The sequence below is a fragment of the Vulpes lagopus genome, chromosome 5 (assembly GCF_018345385.1).
Source record: "Vulpes lagopus strain Blue_001 chromosome 5, ASM1834538v1, whole genome shotgun sequence".
Lineage (NCBI taxonomy): Eukaryota > Metazoa > Chordata > Mammalia > Carnivora > Canidae > Vulpes > Vulpes lagopus.
In genome coordinates, this window is record NC_054828.1 from 99,639,328 (window position 1) to 99,659,402 (window position 20,075).

General features: G+C 38.8%; 1 protein-coding gene across 6 annotated transcripts in view; it reads right to left on the bottom strand.

The window, feature by feature from the left end:
- Nucleotides 1-20,075, bottom strand: part of MTA3 (metastasis associated 1 family member 3) — a 242,346-nt gene that overhangs the window by 39,600 nt on the left and 182,671 nt on the right. For all 6 annotated transcript variants that reach the window (XR_005987860.1, XR_005987861.1, XM_041755540.1 and 3 more), the window contains exons 13-16: nt 16,260-16,411; nt 14,979-15,201; nt 6,801-6,887; nt 3,975-4,121 (exon numbers count right to left, since the gene is read on the bottom strand). Coding sequence is in view for 4 of the 6 variants with exons in the window: in XM_041755540.1 (XP_041611474.1) it covers nt 3,975-4,121; nt 6,801-6,887; nt 14,979-15,201; nt 16,260-16,411 (609 nt within the window). In the remaining 2 variants the exon portion in view is untranslated. The remainder of the gene's footprint in view (nt 1-3,974; nt 4,122-6,800; nt 6,888-14,978; nt 15,202-16,259; nt 16,412-20,075) is intronic.

A 20,075-nucleotide genomic window follows, 5' to 3' on the forward strand; every position in this document is an offset into this window, starting at 1 on the left:
AAATCCCTTAACCTCTTTGAGCTGGGTTTTTTCATTATTAAAATGCAGGTTTATATCACCTGCCTCATAAAGAGTTTGAGAGATCAAGTTGTATAAAGCAGGTGAAATATTTTTAACCATTATCACAACTCCATTAAGGCAAATGAAATTTGTACTTTACAGAGGAGAAAACAGGTTAAAGAAACTAAGCGATTCACCCACTGCCACGCAGGAAGTAATCAGAGAAGTCAGCAGTTAATCCCACCTGATTCCAAACACTCAGAGGTACTTTCCCCCCTCCATGGCACAGATAAATTCCATTTCCCCTACTGCCCTCTCTTTTGGGCAGCCAGACATGGAAAGGCTTTCCTGTAAACACTCTTTATCCCCACTTATCTCATGGCTTCTCTATTCACAGCCACATGGAAGTAACCAGGTCGGCCAAATGTGGTAGGTACTTGGTTTCCTGGCAATAAAAATGTCATCAAAGCATCTGTGAGTCAAAAGAGGAGACAGGATTTGGAAAGCACATGACAGCATGTGGCATGCCACTGGACTAAAAGTCTGATGGGAAAGACCGAAGTGTATGGGGCTGGTAAGAGGTAGGTCTATGTTTTGAAATTTCATTCTTCCTGTCATTACTAACCCCAAATAATGAGGCCTCTTTGTGTATGCAGATTGTATTTTCACCCTTGGAGTTTAAGTTCCAGTAGGTTTGTCACAGAGGGGCCTGGTGCTGTGGGTGATGCTTAATAGAGAACCCAGAGGGCTGACTCCCAACCACCAGGGCCATTAAGGGGCCAGGGCTAGACGAGAGACAGTGACTTTCAGGAAAATGATATGAAGCTGTCCATCATTTTTTTTTTTTTAAATATCAGGTAAAATCCTTTCTACCAGCAGGACTCCAGAGCCTCTTTTCCCATCATCATGAACTTCCAACTGAAGGTGGAGGCTGAGTGAAGGGGGCAAGCCACCGAGAACGGGAGGGGAAGCCCTAAAGCTGAGAGGCCTGGGTATTTCCGTACAATCAGCTTTTGTTTCCAGTTTTCTTAGTTCTGTCCATAAACATCCTGTATGGTGTGCTTGTCTATCTGACATGATGATAATTAAGTAGCAACGCTAATTGATTTTATGATTGGATCACACAGGGTGAGGCTTTTCCATGAATTTGTATTCATCAATTCCAGAAAATGATGGTATTGACTATCCCATGAAAACTCACTATTAGCCTAATATTTTTTTCTAGTACTTTGAGTTCACCTTGGAAACTCAGATTTAGTCTGTATCCTATATCCCAAGAAAATAAGAAACAGACCCTTTGTCCCAAGGAAAAGCTTCACTGGGAATATAAAAGTGGGGACATGTTCTGCAATGTGTGTTTCCATTGCACTTGTCTCTCATTCCCCACATCCATCCAAGCAGCAAGATGTTGCTGGGACTGGGATCCTGCAAATATACCTCTCCTCTGCCATCTGGGTCCCTGATGCACCAGCAGGGGGTGCTAGAGGGAGCCAGCAAAGCAGGAGGCGGGAGAAGGCACTTGCCACCACCTGTGTCCTGGTCCAGTCAGCCTCATGGCACCTGAGGTTTGTCCAGTTCCCGCTTTCCCTCATGCTCCCAGAACCAGCCTCGTCACACCTGAGAGAAGCCAGCACCAGCAGAACAGTGCCTTCCCTCAGGGGCCTCAGTTCTCACTCCGTGGACCTCCTTGAGCCTCCAGCAAAAGGAAGAACGCCATCTTCTTTCTTTTGCTCTCCCAACCTTAGGGATGGCAGCTGCTTCCTGTGCCTCCCCATTGTGTTCCTGCTCACCTATTCTGTCCTCCAATACCTGTCATATTGACTTCTTACATTAAATTTGCTAAAATAACTTAGGCACTTTCTCCTTTACTGACTCATACGGCATATTTGAGAGACAACTTTTATAACCGTGGTTAAGGGAGCAAACTCTATAATCAGCCACACTCTGAATGGGAATCCCAGTCCATTTATACTTGATAACTTTGGAAAATTTAATTTTCCTCTCTAGGTCTTATTTTTTCTCAATCATTCATTTATTCAATTAACATTTATTAAGCACCTACTAAGTTCCAGGGAGTAGAAATACAATATGCTAGGCAGTAGGAATACAATGTTATGCAAAGCAGTTAAATTCCCTGACCTTTTAAAACCTTCTGTCATGTGAATCAAATGAGATAACACAGTCAAGGTACATGTTATCCATACCAAGCTGGAAGAGCAAACCAAAGACAAAAGGGTTTGGGGGAAAAAAAAAAAAAGGTGTTTCAACAGCTAAGTCTCTTCAGAAGATGAGATGGGTGTCTTTTCCTCAACAAGGTTGAAGGTCTCTCTTAACATAACCCTAGGGATTCACTGTATGCCCTGTCCATTTCACCTGTTCAGAGCAGAGAAGCAATCACCTTGCTGTAACAATCTCCAGAGGAAAATGGGACAAATAGCCCCAGAGAGGGAACACTATAAGGTGGAATTTTTTTTAGAAATTCTAAGGAGACAGGTACCTATGATAAAAGGAAAGAGCAATGCGAGAGCTAGGATTGGGGCCCAGAGTGACTGGGACCGTAGGATACAAATGGAAAAAGATAGCAGAGAGCTGCTTTTCCACCTGTAGTCACCATAAGAGTCTTCTTACCATGAAGTGTATATTGTACGTATATGTGTATATGTATGAACCAGAACTTAATTTCTGCTTCCTGCAGAAGGACTATACACACCAATAGAGGCCATGGAGGTGATAACATGGAAAAGGAAGATTCCTGAATTCCACTTAAGTCTGAATCTAAAAGCCTCAGGCTGTAGGCAAGGAAAGAAAGGAAGAAATCCAATCTCCACATTTTGACACAATCTGTCCTTAGTCTTCTGCTGTCTAGATAGTGGGTGTATTGTGGCAAGGATGGCCAATGTCCTTATTAGCAAATAATTATTTCTGCAAAACTACTACTGTGTAGCTAAATTCCTGAAAGCTGTATCTATAACATACAGATATCCTATAAATGCAAACTAATCTCCTCAGTCTCAATTTTTTGTTCATTTTGATATCACTACGACCATGAAAAGTCATACTAAAGGAAACCAACCATGGGAAACTATTACTAGAAGGTCTATTTCACATCCTTGCTCTAGGGCCTCATTATAACTAATTTACTGTCACTGAAGGAATTTAGAGGTCCCGGAGACATGGAAAGCCTGGAGAGAGTTTCACTCCTAAATAAATGCCAACATTTAAACCATCAAGACAGCTTCAAATTCTAGGACTATTGAAATGGACAATATATACTGCTGGGATGATTTATTATGTTTGTGTTTATAGTCCGAATGGGAAGATAATTCAATTCTACCTGAGGAGTCATTCTGTGGCCAAACCCCAAGGGAGGTACTTTGGATAAGAGGTGATATTTCTTAGCTTTTCCATTTCAAACAAATTACTATTTCTGTATTGAAGACGTCACCCAGGCAATTCCCTTCATGACTTGTAGCACTCTTGAGCAATTAAAAAAATTTTATAAGGTGAAAGAAGTAGCTGACAAGTGCCAAATCCAAAATGAACCACGGAACACCCAAGAACCCCCAGAGATCACAGTTGCCTCTGACTTAAGGTGAAATCAACACTTCTGCTCAAGAAAACGTAAATGAGCAGTGAGCATGCATCCCAGCAAGCACATTATCACCCAGCAGAGTCAACCTGATAAATACAGACTTCCTCTCCAAACAAGCCTCCTCACAGGGAATGTGAACAAAAGGGTCCCTTCTGAGGAGATAGAGAAATATCACTCAGCTAAATGTCTTCACTGTGGCACACAGCAGCCTTCCCTCCCCTCCCTCTTACCCCTTTACCACACATTCAGTTCAATTAGAGGGTAAGTAGACGAACCCATTTGCAACACATCTTGGATTTGGCAGAGGATATGCTTAGAGCAGACAAGGGCAGAGAGGCCCTGGCCTGTGAGCTCAGCCCCCAGAATTCCTGGGCTTACATACCATCCAGGCCATTGTGATGACTGTAGTTCCTTTTCCCCAAAATGCTCAGAGATGTGTGATTCGGGGTGGTTAGCATCCGCTTGGTAGTGGGGGTTTGCAGGCTTGGGGTAGATCGAATTACATTAGGTTTCTTCGAAGGATGGATCTCTGGCAGGGGGAGAAAAGGTTTCTCAACTCAGGACATGGTAATAAAAATCTCTGTGTGCACTTACATCGCCTAATAGGCACACATCTTCTTAATGAGGTGAGAGTCCGTTCCTTATGAGCCAGTCTGTTTTCCCAAGGACTTGCATAATGAATCAGCTTCAAGTGCTGTTACCATGGCTTTACTTATCAAAAGTGAGCTTGCTTCTCCCTCTGCTAGCTGGAGCTCTGAGCTTCATGTTGGGAGTACAAGCAACAACAACAAAACAACAACAAAAACACCACTTCCACTTCAGAAGATCACTTAAGCACAGATATACTAAGGGAATTAGGCAACTAACTCTTCAAAGTTTTAGAAATTTAAAGGTTATCTGGAGAAATGGCCTCAGAGAAAGCTAACTCTGTGCTCTATCAAACCAGAAACGCAGCATGCAGCATGTCTAGGGTGTGAGAGATTTCTGGAAAATAGGATTCCTTCTCTGACTCTACAAGGAGAGTACAGGACCAAGGTTAATTACTACTAGTCCAGAATATCTTGATATAGATGAAACATGCCACCAAACTCCAAATTCTAGACTCAAGATGTAGTAGAAGAAAAGCTTTGATGGAGGGTATATCACAAAACTGTGATGTGCATGTGGGATATGTGTGTTTACATGAAGTATGTTGTTGTCAGTCATATAGCCCAGAATTACTTGTACTTTTTTGGATAAAGCAGACAGAAATTACAGTCTGTAGGAATTGGACTTAAGGATCTCAGTCTGTTACTCTTACTGGGCAATGCCTTTTCCAAAATTAAACCTGCTCTCTGATTCTAAGCCAGAACTCTCTCTTCTCAGGGGAGGGCCAATCAGCCTTATTTCTCGAAATTTAAGAAAGGCTGTTAGGATTGTTAGAATTACTATATCTTGGTCTGGTCAAAATTCTACGCTTATCAAAATTTAGGAATGGATCAAGTGCTAACCAACATATAGTGCTGATTTTTTTTTTTCCAACACGGCACTGAAACTTTGTTAACCCCATTTTTCATTACAGCCTCCACACTATTCATCCAAACCAGACCACCCACCTTTGGACTCATTGAAGCCTTTGTGCATCAAATTCTTTTGGCCTCATAAAGAGAAAAATATTCTTTTTTCCTGTTTTTCTATTTAAATACTACTTATTGTTCAAGGTTGAGATCAAACACTGCTTTCTCCACGTAGCTGCCCTAAATCTCATCAGAAATAACTATTCCTTCTTCCAAGTGTCCAATGAATATTCCCTGTAATTCTTTCATAGGAGCTAATCCTTTGCTTAATTGTCCTTACCTGTGTGCTTTCCCCAATAGAATAAAACTTTTGAGGGCAAAGTCTTATTCATCTTGATGTTCCCCCAAATCACTCAGCATAGTGTCTTATACATAGTAAACACTCAGAAATATGTGAGGTAGAGGTGTGGTTCAGCTAGTAAGTAAAGCATAACTTTGGGCCTCCCAGGTAGGTACAGAGACCAATTTGCCCACAGGAGGAACACAAAATTACCCACAGAAAGACTGGCTAATATGCAAGGTTATATTCTATTTCTTATGATCAGAGACTTGTCCATGCATGGAGGGAAAGGGCTTCTAGGATTAGGCTCTGCAATGGAATAGATAGCAACATTCAAGGACTTGGTCACCATGACCTAGGTCCTGCCTATGATGATGAGGTGATATTCTCGGGACTACTGAAACAACTCTTCAGGCTCTGAGAAATAAAACAAGAAATAAAGTGACCAAGTAAAATCAAAGAGGGAGCTATGAGCTTCTGACTTTTGGATGCTCTGATGAGGAGTAGATAATATACCAATTCAAGGCTACACTTTGACTTTTAAGTGTTTATAGAGTCTGAACACTTCATAACTGTACATCTTTCTGACAGAGCAATAAGGTTCAATGCAACTTTGAGTACACCTTTCACTCTGAGAAAATGAAAATGCAAGGATATTAGAAGCACTAAAAACATGCCATTATAGCTTCTAGGGATATTAGGAACCATTTTAGAAATAATTATTTTGTAAATTATCTTAAAACTTTGCAAAACAGAACAAAACAAAAGGGGTTATTACCTATTGATTTTTAAAAATACTATTTCTTAATTGTGATATTTCAACACAAATATGGAGCCAACATCTTTGACTAGTTCTAAGTTAAATAACATGGTAAAAATCAGAAAGCAATACAAATGCTTCCCTTTCAAAGTAACTTTAATTGGTACATCAAACCTATAAATATTTTTTTAAAGGTAGGTTAGAGCCAGTTTGATCTCATTAAAAAAAATAAGCCAAGTGGAAGGATCTAAATTGAAACATTAAGAATATTCATCCTCTAATAATTTAGTGATTCTTTCCTCTTTTTGCTTAGTCTCTATTTATATCCACAAATGCTATATTTTTATTTAATGATTTTTTTCAGAAAAAGTAAACATATCCATAACCCTGTATATATGTTGTGTATATGTTTTGTAATAACAAATAAAAGCTTTTGAAAAAAAACCCAAAAGCTTCTGAAACAAAATAAATTGACTATACATGTGAAAGTATCCAATTTCAGCTACTTGAAAGGCTTGGATTTAGTTTAGGTATGACAATTTAGAATAGCCAAATACTTATAAGGTACAGAAATTGTTTTTTGAAATTTTCCTTCTGTAAGAAAATACCCACCTAAATACCCAATGATACATGCCAAAGGTTTCCTAGTGCTTTTGCTTTTCAGTGGACTTCCAGATAGTTCGGCATGTCTGTCTGCATCTGAGGAGAGAAGGAAACATGGAGACAACCAATGAGGCTGATTTCTCTACCTATTCTACACACACTGCAGAAAAAAAGGTGCCAGTGGAAGACAGTGCAAAATATCCACCAGATTCCTGCATAATTTCCTGTAGGGTTGGAGGAAACTGTTTCTAGCTCTGGTTCCAAATTACTGAATGAAGGATGTACCTGGAGAACACTCACTTAAAGCCTCATCTGAGTGCTGCTAACACACGTCTTACACGTATGTGCTTTCTTTCTGTGTGAGCCCATCTGAAAAAGTGGAAATATGCTTCCTTTCTAGGCATGGCATTATTTCCTCAAAGTAGAAAAAATGTCCATGCAGGATGAGGTGAAAACAGTCCTAATTTAAGATTAATCTGGCATAGAACACAAAAATGACAAAGCTGACAAAGGCAACACACTTGGCCACCCCTGACCTAGAGGAAGTAAGTCTCCACTGAGAAGTCTTAATCTATCTTGATTAAACTCAATTCCATTAGATGAGAGCCTCACAGGGCTAAAAATGGGTCATTGGTTTTATTGCTAGTTTTCCATCTTTCATACCCTACTATGATGTCAGCAGTGCTGAGCTTTAAGAGGTTGCCTGTACAGACAGGGTGCCTCATCTGTTAGAACAGGAAGATACTGTGGGAATGGTTATTAGTGTTCATTTATCAAGCTCACCTCATACCCTACTCTATAAGACACTTTGGACAGAGAAAAATAAAGCATACAACACACACTCTCTCTGCATTTTAATTAGTTGCCATTAGGATGGGTGAATAGATGTGGAACAAGGCTGCTTTCACACTGAGAAGCTAAGTTACAAAAACAGAGTTTGAGGGGACCACACACAAAAAGTTGTATTGAACTGTTTTTTAAATTTGCATAAAATTTAACAGAGTAGTTGTAACATATTATTTTGCTACGTGTATGCCTTTTTAACCACCTTCCAATACTTGACAAAAATGTCCTAAAGGTTTTCTATGGCTGAGACCACATTTCTAGGCACACACAGGAAATTTCCTTTGACATCCACAGGACTTCTCTGCATTATCAGTGTCAAAATGTACAATTCACTGTGGAACTGCAAATCATTTAAAATTAAAAATTAACTTTTTCATAAGCTCTTGCCCTCTCATTCACCAAGCAAACTATTTTACTATTAAACAGAAAGAGGTGGGGAAATAGCATTTTAAAAATCTAAAATAAACAAAGCACATACTGCAGAGAGCCTCCGATAATAGGAATTTGAATATGTATCCCAAGCACTGGCTAGTTATTAGACAACCATGGACGATTATAAATGATCTGATTTCTTTTCCTCCTTACTCAGCTGATTTCCTTTGGGGGAAAAATGTATTGATATATGAAGTTTTTCACCTGCTGTTCAATAGCAATGAAGATAAAGGACTAAGTATACCAAGCATATTTTGGAGGAGTAATCTAAAGAAACATTAAAAAGCAACACAAACCTTGCAGAGATCAAATCACTGTGAGTGAATACTAGAGACTTCTGTCCTCATATTACTAGTTCACCTAAAATTCAAGTTCTACTTGGGATGAGGATAAGAAAAAATTTTATCCTATTAGTGAAAGAAATCTTGAATGAATCAGCTCATCCATACCAGAACATTTCCTCAATGTTCTGGACAATGGCAACCATTGTATTACTAGTAATAAGATTAACTTCACACTTTATTCCAGTTGATAAGGCCCAAAGGAAACTATCATTGTGGACTCTCATAGGACTATTGCCTGTACAAGAATCAACAAAACGAACAGCCTATCAAAGGGGCCACCAACACAATACCTAAAGATGTTTCATCTTAAAACTACACTAAACCGCTTTTGAATTTTCATCAAATCAGTAGCATTAATTATGTGATGTTCCAGGTACAATTTAAAGAGCACCTGAGTGGGAGATAAAAGCTCTTTATGAGCATCGTTAATCCACATTACACTTTAAAGTAGCTGGTAGCAAGAATTATTAGTCTCCGCTATGAGGAAATTAGGACAGAAAGTGCTAAGCCTACTAGTCACTGTTTCATATGAATATTACATCTATTCAATGACATACACTGGATACACATAGGAAAAATACCTTCTGCCCTGGGGGAATGATCATAGACATAGGATTATCAGGTCCACACTTGAGTTGGTTAAACAGAATCTTGGTCTGCACTCAAGAACAAGCCAGTGGTGCCTCTTGTCAGTTAGTCCTGGTTCTTAAAATATTCACCTGACTCTATTTAAACAGAGATAATTCACTAGTATGCATTAGATGTGCACAGATAAGGCAAGCAACCTGAGAGATGCCACAGAACCCATAAGGAATCAAAATCTGCCCAGAAAGAGGGAGAACGTGTGCATCTCACCCAAGTCAGCTGACTGCACACAGGCACACTTCTTTGGCTTCCTAGAGTACAACTCCTTGAGGTAAACCTGGAAAAACACTGTTTCTTTTATTGCAACTCACAGCCATTTTCCTAAAATGTTTTCGAAATATGTGTATGTGGGAATAAAACAGAAAAACTGCAAAAAGTACACACTGAATTAAAATTCACAAAAACATTCACACGGGCTTCCAAGATTGCTGTCAAAATAGAACCATCCGTACAATTTTCTTATAGGAATTGCAAAGACATTTCTAAAGAAGACCCAAAACCCAGGTGCCGTAAAAAAAAAAAAAAAAAAAAAAAAAATCACAGGAGCGCTTGAGTGGCTCAGTCGGTTAAGCATCCGACTCTTAGTTTCAGCTCAGGTCATGATCTCAGGGTTCTGGGATCCAGCCCTGTGTTGGGTTCCATGCTCAGCAGGGGGTTTGCTTGAGATTCTCTCTCCCTCTCTCTAAAATAAACAAATCTTTCAAAAAACTGACAAATTCAACTATGTTTTAAAAAAAATCTGCTTGACAAATACATCATAAAGTCAAAGGCAAAATAGGGGAAATATTCGCACCATGTATCACACAGATCAAAAGCTAATTTCCTTAAAATATTAAAAGTTCTCAGAAGTAAGACTTCTAGAGAAGCAGGCATTCTCTGGACGTTGTGGACGGGAGCACAAATTGAGGTTTTCATTTTCTTTTTTTTTTAATTGTGGTTTTCTAAAGGTAATAGGTAATGACTATTAAATTTCCAAACGCATGTTCCTTGACTCAGATGCTTTACTTTTAGTGGTCTGTCCTGTGACCTACCCACACATTTCACACATTGTAAGAAAGGCTATCTGTACAAGGATATTTGTTGCAATATTACTTATAATAGGAAAGATTGGAAATAACCAAAAAAATCTGTTTAATCTGTACAAAACAGATTATTATGCAGCTGATAAGAAAGGTAGCTCTTAATGTACTAGTATGGAGGGCAGCCCTGGTGGCGCAGCGGTTTGGCACCACCTGCAGCCTGGGGTGTGATCCTGGAGACCCGGGATCGAGTCCCGCATCGGGCTCCCTGCGTGGAGCCTGCTTCTTCCTCTCCCTGTGTCTCTGCCTCTCTCTCTGTCTATGAATAAATAAAATCTTTTTAAAAAAATGTACTAGTATGGAATGGCCTCCAAAATGTTAAGAAAGCAAGTGGCAGACCAATGTGGACATTAACATCTGAATTAAAACGAAAAAAAAAAATACACCCACCTAGACTGGTATACACACACAGAATATCTCTGGATACTTTAGACTCAATGACAATGGTTACCTCTGAAGATGATACAAATGGGAATGGCAATAAGATTTGTAACCATTTTGTATCTTTTGAAAAATTTAAAGTATCCTTTCAAAAATGAATTTAAAAATATCCAAAATACCGAAACAAACCAAAACTGTTCTCACCTAATATTACAACTTAAAATTTCATACAACTTTATACAATTATTATAGTTAACTTTTGCTGAGAAATCTCTAGAAAAACTATTTTAAGGCTTCTGAATGCAGGCCCTTGGGATACTTGCAAAGCTGAATTAGCATCTTCAAACAGAAAAAAGTGGCTCCAGGTGCCTCTTGGGGAACTTCATTCTAGGGAATGGTGGTCATTCAAATCTGATGTTATCAACTGAGAAACCACCGAGTCACCCATGCAAGCTACAAAGGTGGCAGGTCAGTCACTTGAATCCACTTCTCCAAGTACTTTAGCTTCATCTATGAAATGCTGCTAATATACCACTTCTACTTCACCTCAGTTTCTGAGGATTCTGAATCTCAAATAGTAACCCTTTGCTCATCAGGTGTTGGGTAATCTTACAGGTGTTTGATAAAGTCATCAGGTAGCTCAGTGGTCATGTCTGATGGCAATAACAAAGGAAGAACAGCATTATCACATCGTGGCTTTTTTACTTGAGGGCAGAGGTGTCAAGAAAAAGAGACATGCTGTCTGAAACTTGACAACCCATGCTGTTGGTCTGCAAACTTTGTCAAGGACACAATACCTTTCTTTCTGCAATGTTTTGGTTATTGGTTTATCAATCCATGTTTTTAATATGCACTACCTACGTGATAGAACTGGCTCGGCATTGTACTAATGTTAGTAATTTTTGTTGTGTATTTATATATTTACATATAAAGGCCTATTATTAAAGCAAGTAGACATTTGGGGAACTTTGGTTTTAAAAAATCACCATATATATATATCTTAAATACATATATTTAAATACATATTTTAAAAACACATTGGTCATATTATATACTTAAGTTTTTAAAATTGTTTTTTAAAATAGGAAATTTATTCTCATAACTCAAAATCTTAAGTTTAAAACCAGGTGGAAGGGGATCCCTGGGTGGCTCAGCGGTTCAGCGCCTGCCTTTGGCGCAGGGCGCGATCCTGGAGTCCCAGGATCGAGTCCCGCGTCGGGCTCCCAGCATGGAGTCTGCTTCTCCCTCTACCTGTGTCTCTGCCTCTCTGTCTTTCATGAATGGATAAATAAAATCTTAAAAAAAAAAAAAAAAAAACAGGTGGAAGTCTCCTTCCCATCCCTTTGCTTTAGCCTTCCAGTTTCCCTTCCCATAGACATTATTAGTTCTTATATTTTCTCTGTAATACTTTATGGATATACAAAGATTCCCCCTTTTCACTCTACTGTTTCAATACCATTTTCTTAATGAAAATAAAATAAAGGCCAGAGAGTGCTGTTGTAACAAACCCCAAAATATGTCCTCTGAAAGGATCGACTTCTAAGCCAAGCCCTCATAGTCACCATTATGCTCTGCACCATCTGAGACTTTTATCTCCTTAGTTCTTCCCCTTGCTCTCAGGCAGTCTGTCACCCCATGAGCTCTGGTTAGCACACTGGTTGTGATGGTGCTGCCAAGGCCAGAAGTCATGGAAGGCGTCAGTTTCTAGAGTGCTTAGAACTCCCAAGTTCACAGGGAAAACTATTTACCTTTCTGAATATTATGAAGAATTATTCTAAAATGCATCAATTAAAGCTCTTGATCCATCAGTTTCTTTGGAATTACAGACTTTCATCTGATCTGAAATTACATTCATACTGCATCATAGGGATAAACTTTTTTGAGGGATGGGGGTCACCACTGCCCTTGAGAAACCAAGGAAAGCTTACAAAAAAAAATACACCTATACATTCCCACTGGACCACAGACATGGTTGCCTACAGACATCAAGTTATTAACAACTCATCTTCTCCATGACAAGCCAAGATCAAGGGATCTGATGAAGAGACTGTAACAAAGTACATATAAGAAGATGATGTAAGAATCAATTAGATGCTAGAAGAGTTCATTAGTTGCTTATCTGGAAAAAAAAAAAACAAAACAGACAAACCAGTAGATGGCTGCTGAAACTTTGTAATTTTTTTTTTTTAAGATTTTATTTATTTATTCATGGGAGACACACAGGGAGAGGCGGAGACATAGGCAGAGGGAGAAGCAGGCTCCATGCAGGGAGCCTGACATGGGACTCAATTCCGGTCTCTAGGATCATGCCCTGGGCTGAAGGTGGTGCTAAACCGCTGAGCCACCCGGGCTGCCCTGAAACTTTGTTTTGAAACTTTGTAATTTTAAATTTTGAGGTAAAATTATTTTGGGAATTTGATTCTAGGGACGCCTGGGTGGCTCAGTGGTAGAGCGTTTGCCTTTGGCCCAGGGCGTGATCCTGGAGTCCTGGGATCAAGTCCTACATTGGGTTCCCTACATGGAGCTTGCTTCTCTCTCTGCCTGTCTCTCTCATGAATATATATATAAAATCTTAAAAAAAAAAGAAAAGAAATTGATTCTATTATGTAACTTGATCAAAGAAGCGAAATGCAAAGTAAAATATGCTTCTTGAATCTTACAACAGATGAGTCTTTTTATTATTATCATAGCTATATGTTTATAGAAATAAAACACATGTAATTTAACTTTGACCTCCCCTGCTTATATTTAGCAGCATGACCCTTCAGTTGAGGAATAATACATAAAATGGTAACATAAAAATATACTTCATTGAAGAATAATAAAAATAAAGGCAATTTGCATATTAACTGAGAAACTAACAGAAGAGCTATGGGAAACAGAAGCTTCCTCAGCTGCCAATTTAGTTGGTGATGATTTCTTTTCCATTCATAGGAACAAAGATGATATTGGATCCTGGCCAATTTCAATAGAAGAATTTCTTTCATTCTCTTTCTCATGTGTTTTATTATCCTGTTTAGTTAAGAAACTATATAAATGTGTTTTAAATTGGCTAAGCAGTTTAGATGAATGCAAATATTTTCCAGTTCCTTAAAATGGTTAAGAAAATGATAAGAGCATAAATCCATGAACTCAGAAGCGTTAGCATGAAATAATCAGTATCAGCCTAAGTTCCAAATACACACGAATCTAATGGAGTCCCTCCTCCGTGAGACTCAGAAAGTACTGCCATTTTGCACTCTCTCTCTACAAAGCACTTTTCTTCTCCTTATAAAGCTTTTACCTGTAAGTTGTAAAGCCTTTCAAGCCGTTTTGCTGAAATTATCTTTAGGAACAAAAAGTTTTCAATCATCACTCCTTATAGAGATACCCTTCTTAAATCAAAATGGAACATCTCATAATGCAAAATTTCTTTTCTCACAGACAAAGAAAAAGCATCTACTAAATGTCTGTAAGATTTCCTCTCTGTTAAGCCAGACAGCAAGTTTTCTCCTTTAGGGGAGAAAGTTGCATGGCTCTAACATGGCAGTCAGGGATGTGACTAAACGTAGCAAGACTAGAATCAGAGCTGGCACACAAAGTATGGACACATTTTAGGGATACATGGTAATAACAGAACAACCCACAATTCACTGATACATATGACCTTTGTTCTAACAACAACAAAAAAATGAAACATAAGCCAAGACTGAACATGTTGAAAATGAAAGTAATAATTATGTATATGTTATGCGGTAATATATGTATGATAATGAAATGGAAACCAAATTGGACAAATAGAAAGAATGCTCAACCATAAATTTGGTCATTAGCCTGTAAGAACTAAATATGTATTTTCAGAAAATTCACCCAAACACACTAAAATCCATTTATAATTTGCTCCATTTTCCAGTTACTGTAGTGTTTGTTATGAAGCACTGTGAATTTCCATAATATTGTAGAATTATAAAAGGTTCATGGGAAAATGAGAGGCTTACAAAGACATGCAATTTCTAATTAGTGTAAATTGGCAAATTTTATTCAAACCTAATGAAGGCACGTAAGAGCAGACTGAATGTCTCATCTATGGGGCTTCATTGTGACACCATCCTTAGGGGTTACATCTCGGCACGACCTTACAGGTGAAAGTGCCTTCCCGTAAGGGTTCTTGGGCAGTCCCATTACAAGACCTCTCTGAATAAGGGCACCTCCCACCAATTCTCTGCTGAGTACTATGCTCTCTGCAGAGGGGCTGCAGAGGTTCCAGTGTTTCCTTTTCAGGTTGGCATGATACAAATGGCAGCAGACAAAAACAATGTTAAAAAAAAATAAACCAAATAAAAGGCTGTACACAAGAACTTATGTTTATTGCAAACAAAAACAAAACAAAACAAAAAAAAAAACAAAACAAAAAAGAGAGGGAAGGAGAGAAAATGGTCAGAAGCACAACACATAAGGTTAAGAATTTAAAAGCATCTTACATTCTGCCCTAATGGCAGCATAATTAATAGGAACAAACGGCCGTCTTGCTGCCTGCCGCAGCCGGAGGGTATTTTTGCAGACCTGACGAGCAAATTTTGTGAAATATGTAGTGTGGAGGAAGAAAGCTTGGCGGGTCTTCACTGCAGACTTTGGGCTCCCAGTGTTTCGGACTGGCATCCCCTGCATGGCCTGGCGAGACATGTGACTCCTAACACGGGGGTCCTGCAAAATCAGATACCAACAGACATGTAAAGAAAAGAATGCTATTTGTATCAGGCTCAAAGAGAAGGCAATTTTTAAGTTTTCCACTGAAGCATCTAGAAGTTAATACCCTACTCCCAAAGAAGAAATTAGAAGTATGCACTTTCGGAAAGAGGGTAGGGGAGTAGAGAAGGTAACTGTGTAGGGGTAGGAGGATGTGTGATCCTATATTTTTGTTTTTCAAAGTTTTTATTTTACTTCCAGGTAGTTACCATACAGTGTTATACTAGTTTCAGGTATACAATATAGTAACTCAATACTTCCATCCATCACCACCCTGTGCTCATCACCAGTGCACTCCTTCCTATGCTTTGGTTTTTAAATGGACATTGACCTTAAGAATCCAAAATCACATTTTAAAAAAATGCCAAGGGGGTTAATGAAATTATCTTATTTTTTAATAGTGTAGGAGTCCTGAGATCCTGTTAGCCCTTAAAAAGAAGAAGTCTCCCTCTGGTCGACACAGGTGCTTATATCTGCAATCTGAGAATTTTACCAAAATCCTATTTCAACTGTTTATCTCAAGATTGAGTCCATATCACCTTCTTGTTCCTCCTATGATAGCTCAGGGACAGAAAAATGTTCAGTTTATGTTTATTACTTTATGTAGTAAGGCATATTTTTACAGTATTTAAAGGTTGCAAACTGTTTCCCAAAAAGCAATTAAATCATTTAATTTGTAAGCTCTCTACTTATGTTAACACTTCTCACACATATTGTTCTTTTGTCTGAGCAATCACACAAGAACAATATTTTGAATACCTGAAAAAATTTGATTTGTCCCTGCCCTCTCTCCACATCCACCTTAAATATTATGGTGCTATGTTTAGTTATAAAAAAACAGCTTTGGAAAAAAAAAAAAAAAAAAACAGCTTTGTTTGCTTTTACTTTTTGCTTTTAAGTTATCCTGTACTGTACTTCTTTTTTTTTTTTTTTTTCTGTACTGTACTTCTGTTTCCAAGGAGTGACCAAACCATTAAAATGACATTTCTCAACATCAAAGACTATTGCTCATATACCTCTGTAGTTGGGCTAGGAGATAACTTCTCTTCTTCCGACTGGGTGGGCATTTTCAGGCCTCCATATTTTTTCCAGTAGAGCCAACAGGTTGCACACAATCTACACTGCATATTAGGTGGGCCCCAAGAATACCACTGATGAGACTGTGTAGCTAAAGACAGAGGAAAAATATGAAAAGACAAAGTGTTATATAATTTGTAACATCAATACATATACCATCAAATATTTTAAAGATATTCCAAAGTAATCTTTAGTTTACAATGTTATTTTTCTTTCTGCAGTTCACCAAACATAAAAGTCTAATATACATGTATTTTCAAGATTCAGGATTCATTAAACCATTTCTCTCTCTCTCTCTCATAGTGAATGAGAGAGCAAGCAAGAGAGCGAACCTGTGGCTCCTGTTAAGAGAAGCTATTAGATGAAGTATCTTATGTAATATGCTGTGCTATTACTGAGGGAGTTTTGTTCATTAAAAATACCCCCTATTGTGTACATTTCTGTAAATAAGTTATCAGAAAGTTTTTTTTTTTAATTTTATTTATTTATTCATGAGAGAGAGAGAAAGAGAGAGAGGCAGAGACACAGGCAGAGGGAGAAGCAGGCCCCATGCAGGAAGCCCGATGCCGGACCCAATCCCGGGACTCCAGGATAATGCCCTGGGCTGAAGGCAGCGCTAAACCACTGAGCCACCCGGGCTGCCCCAGAAAGGTATTATTATTATTATTATATTACTGTTTAAAGTCCAAGTCTAAGTTTCTAAATTGATGGTCCAGAAACTACCCCAGAGTTTAAGGTGCTCAGAGAGGCCCCACTGATTAAGGTAGGAATCTGTCAGAAATAGATAAATGAACAAAGTATAATCATTTTAGTATTTCTCCCTTTAAAAATAGAATCCCTTTCAAGACTATTTAAGTCCAGATCAAGGGAGCATATGCAGCCAAGATCACAAAAGGCTTAAAACCTAATAACTTGGCTGATTTACCACTTAACACTGCAAGCCTTCATCAGTTTTGCTGCAGTTTGAATTGCTCCCATATTGCATTTAAAGTTTTCCTACAATGGATCTGAAGTTTAAGATAGGAAACGATGGCATGAAACATTAAGTTAATGAGGTATGTATAAATTATTATAATCTGTATATTTCCCTTGGAATACTCTTCCCCCTGATTTATAAGTTAACTTCGTCAGGTCAAAGTGTTCAAAGAGCACATCAAGGTGTCAACTAACACTTCACAAGTCAATGTCAAAAAGAGAAAACATACAGGCCATTATAATCAAACTGCATCTTAGTTTGAGAATAATACTGTGCACCCATCGTGTATTATTTTTGGTAGACTCCTTGCTAACAGCAGCCCCCAAAACTTTCCTCTTATAATTTAGATTTTTTTTTTAAGTTTTTATTTATTTATGATAGTCACACAGAGAGAGAGAGAGAGAGAGAGAGAGAGAGAGAGGCAGAGACACGGGCAGAGAAGCAGGCTCCATGCACCGGGAGCCCGACGTGGGATTCGATCCCAGGTCTCCAGGATCACGCCCTGGCCAAAGGCAGGCACTAAACCACTGCACCACCCAGGGATCCCCTCCTCTTATAATTTAAAACAGTAAGTCAAATAAGTTGATTTTTTTTAAACACAAATTTTAAGAATCTTAAGTATTAGGCATGGACCTAGTTTGGATTCTGACTATAAAATTTCACTCATGGGATGCCTAGGTGGCTCAGCAGTTGAGCATCTGCCTTTGGCCTGGGGCATGATCCTGGAATCCGGGATCGAGTTCCACATTGAGCTTCCTGCATGGAGCCTGCTTCTCCCTCTGCCTGTGTCTCTGCCTCAATCTCTGTGTCTCTCATGCATAAATAAAATCTTTGAAAAAAAATAATAAAATTTCACTCATATTTAAGTATACATTTTTACTCAAGTTAGTCATGACATGTCATTTTAATATTTGTCAACAAACATCATTCCCCTTACAAAATTAACTCAAATGCAATTAAAAAGTGACAGGGGTGCCTGGGTGGCTCAGTTGAGTGTCTGAGTCTTGATTTCAGCTCAGGTCATGATCTCAGACTGAGCCCTGCATCAGGCTAAGGAGGCTGCTTGAGATTCTCTCTCCCCATCTCCCTCTGCCCTGCTGCCCTGTGTGCTCTCTCTGAAATAAATATATAAAATCTTTTTTAAAAAGTGACAAAAAAGAAAACACCAACTTCTATTTCTCTATAAAGATAAATCTTTTTTTTTTTAAGATTTTATTTATTGATTTGAAGAGAAAGAGCATAAGCCGGGGAGCAGGAGGTAGAGGGATAGGGGGAAGCAGAAGCAGACTCCCCACTGAGCAGGCAGCTGATGTGGGCTCGATCCTAGGACCCTGGAATCATGCCCTAAGCCAAAGGCAGACGCCACCCAGGCACCCCTAATGATAAATCTTACATCATGTTATAATAAGAGATACATTTTATAATATTATTTGAGTCTAAAATAAGTATTATAAAATAAAAATCACTTATTTGTCATACACATAAAAATGACAATTATATAAAGGGATATGTGAGACTACATATGTGTTAACGGGGTATGTCAAAAATAAGATAAAGCCACCACTTGTCTGTAGGATTAATTTTATTTTCACTTAAATACAAATAAACTTCAGTGTCTAAGAGTTTCCAATTCAAAGACATTCATGGGGATCCCTGGGTGGCTCAGCAGTTTAGCGCCTGCCTCCGGCTCAGGGTGTGATCCTCGAGTGCTGGGATTGAGTCCCACATCACACTCTCTGCATGGAGCCTGCTTCTCCTTCTGCCTGTGTCTCTGTTTCTGCCTCTCTCTCTCTCTCTCTCTCTCTCTGTGTCTCTCATGGAAAAATAAAATCTTTAAATTAAAAAAAGACATTCATAATGCAATATATAAAAAATTATGACCAAAAGAATCTAATTTTCCATAAATTATTTTCCTTTATGCTTCCATGGTGCAGAAAAATGGTTAGAAACATACCATTTCTATGAAGTCAGCAATTTGTCTGGATCATACTTTTCTTAGTTTCAGGTAAGATAATTATATGATCTGTTTGTTTTGTTTTGTTTTCTTAGAGAAAGAACATAAGTAGGGAGGGGGCCGAGGGAGAGAGAACCTTAAGCAGAGTCCACACCCAACATGGGGTTCCATCTCACAACCCCATCATCATGATCTGAGCCGAAATCAAGTCAGACACCTAACCTACTGAGCCACCCAGTCACCCCTATGTGACCTGGTTTTATTTTTATTTATTTTTTTTTAATTTTTATTTATTTATGATAGTCACAGAGAGAGAGAGAGAGAGGCAGAGACACAGGCAGAGGGAGGAGCAGGCTCCACGCACCGCGAGCCCAACGTGGGATTCGATCCCGGGTCTCCAGGATCGCGCCCTGGGCCAAAGGCAGGCGCTAAACCGTTGCACCACCCAGGGATCCCCCTGTGACCTGGTTTTAAAAGTCTTTTCTAGGGGTGTCTGGCTTCAGTTAGTAGAGCATGCAGCTCTTGATCTTGGGGGTATGAGTTCAACCCCCATGCTGGATATAGAGATTAACTTAAAAAAATAAAACTTTTTAAAAGTCTTTTCTAATGCTGAAGCTTGGTGTGAATATGAAGCAGAGGCTGTCATGTCCCTCATCCCCATGCCCTTAGGGCAGTAAGCTACATCTATCCCTCCAAAGAGCTGTTGAGAGACAAAAATTGGGCACCAAGTAGACTTTCAATAAAAATCAGTTTCCTTCTTTTCCCCACCCCAGGCCACTTTGATTGTAAGGAAACATAGATAATAATGTCACTGATGTCTATGAA